The following is a 1,856-nucleotide window of genomic DNA, read 5'->3' as shown; positions in this document are numbered from 1 at the left end:
TGCATTCCTTAATTTGTGAAAGTGACCCATTGTACTGGGACCTGGAGTTTGAAAATGAATCCTTAGGTTTCAGTCTTCTTTAGTTCATTGCCAGGCTTTCTTGGTTTAACTAGAAAAATGGTTATCAGTCCTGACTATACTATCCAGTCACTTGGGAAACTTTAAAACAATACCAGTGCTTGGACCCCATCCCAGACCAATAAAATCTGACTCTCTAGAGTGGTGTCCTAGCCCCTAGTGCAGAGATTATGATTCAGAATATCTGGGTTGGAGCCCAGGGTCTATATTTTAGTATGTAACTCGGGTAAATCTTATGGTCAGTTAGTTTGGAAAGCACAGTTTTAATTTTGGTTATTATCTGCTGTTCAGTAATTTGAATTTTTCTTTAACCTTTTAATAGTTATTTACCACATAGAAAAAAGCATTCAAAATGATAAAAACTCAGGGTGTCATTTTAAATTTAATTTGTTAATAGTAAACCATTTTGTAATATATCAGTTAATTTTTATTTCAAAAATTGCCATCTGATTTTCTTAGATACCTGAATCATTTATTTTTATTTATTTTCAGAAAAATATTTCTGTTGAAGAATCATAAAAGTCAAATCTTCTGAGCCTAAAACTACTGCTGTCAGCACCTGTGAGATTTCATCCATCTAAAAATTACCAGGTCTGACAATACTTGTCCTCCAGCGTACAGTAAGTTATGTCAACAAAACTGCAGAAAACACATTCTCTAGAGTTCTAGCCTTCAAGCTGTGGCAGCTGTGTAGGAACCTTACAAGCTCCATCTTTAGGTGAGATTCAGAAAGACAAGAAGGGTAAAAATTCAGATATGTTAAGCTCAAAATATACAAAAGCCTTAGAAAGTCTCTTCTTATAGGAACCCAATTAAATTCACATAATCAGTGCATGCATTTAGATGAGTTGTAAGTAAAACAAAGCCCTTTCTCCTACCAAAACAATAGAAGTGTGATTTAATACTCAGTATTATAAAGTAATTTCATAATTTTATTTTAATCACTATAAGAGTAAGACTATGGAAAATGATTCAGAAGTTCCAATAAAACCTATTTGAGAAGGGAGTGCAGTGCTGGAGGACAGAGAGGGTATGGTAATTGCCAAATTAGAATGTCACCATTTTCTTGCTTATGCACTACTGACATGGCTCTGGTCATGATTGCCTTGTAGGAGACTGTTAGAAAACCTCTGATATATTCAGAGACAGTCTAAACGACTGTGGAATGCCTCAAGGGCAGTAGGAATCAAATAGAAACAAGTACCTACTCAAGTGTGGAGTGATGGCAGAGGCACACCTCAAGTACCATGGAACTCTCACTGGGTGGACCCATTTCTCCACCCCAGCAACAGAGGTAAACACCACTTTAGATAAGTATTCCAACCTGTACATATATGTGGGCCTATTCCTGAGCCTCCTGGCCATTCTCCTCCTGCTGCTCTTCATAATGCTCCTTCGGCTCAAACATGTCATCTCACCCATCAACTCTGAGAGCACAGAAAGTGTTCCTGAATTCACAGATATAGAGATGCAGAGTCGAATTCCCACTCATTAAAGCTATCATGAAGATGAGTTTTAGTGGATCTCAGTAAACTCTTGTATGTTGGTGATGTCCAGGAAAGCTTACCTTTATTGCATGCAGCTTCCCATGTAGAAATCAAGAAGTTGTTCATTTAACAAAACATTGTTTGTGTTTTCTTTGCGTTATTCTTTATCTTGACTTTATTTGTCGGATAACTAAGAGGTTTAATGCTCATTCTTTGCTAGGAATATAAAAAAAAATGGCAGTAGGTGGGAGGGCAGGTTTCCATAGTAACCAAAGAACCAGATCCTTGAGC

The 1,856-nt window shown here is 37.0% G+C and overlaps 1 protein-coding gene across 1 annotated transcript; it reads left to right on the top strand.

The window, feature by feature from the left end:
- The first annotated feature begins 1,300 nt into the window (after positions 1 to 1,300).
- SERTM2 (serine rich and transmembrane domain containing 2) lies at positions 1,301 to 1,573 on the top strand. Its single transcript, XM_045817452.1, has one exon. The coding sequence runs from the start codon at positions 1,301 to 1,303 to the stop codon at positions 1,571 to 1,573; it is 273 nt and encodes a 90-aa protein (XP_045673408.1).
- Positions 1,574 to 1,856: the final 283 nt, after the last annotated feature.

The sequence above is a fragment of the Phyllostomus hastatus genome, unplaced genomic scaffold (assembly GCF_019186645.2).
Source record: "Phyllostomus hastatus isolate PE091 unplaced genomic scaffold, TTU_PhHast_1.1 phas_scaffold_28, whole genome shotgun sequence".
NCBI classification, from domain to species: domain Eukaryota; kingdom Metazoa; phylum Chordata; class Mammalia; order Chiroptera; family Phyllostomidae; genus Phyllostomus; species Phyllostomus hastatus.
Note: the sequence above shows the minus strand (reverse complement) of the source record. Positions and strands in the feature narration are given on the sequence as shown.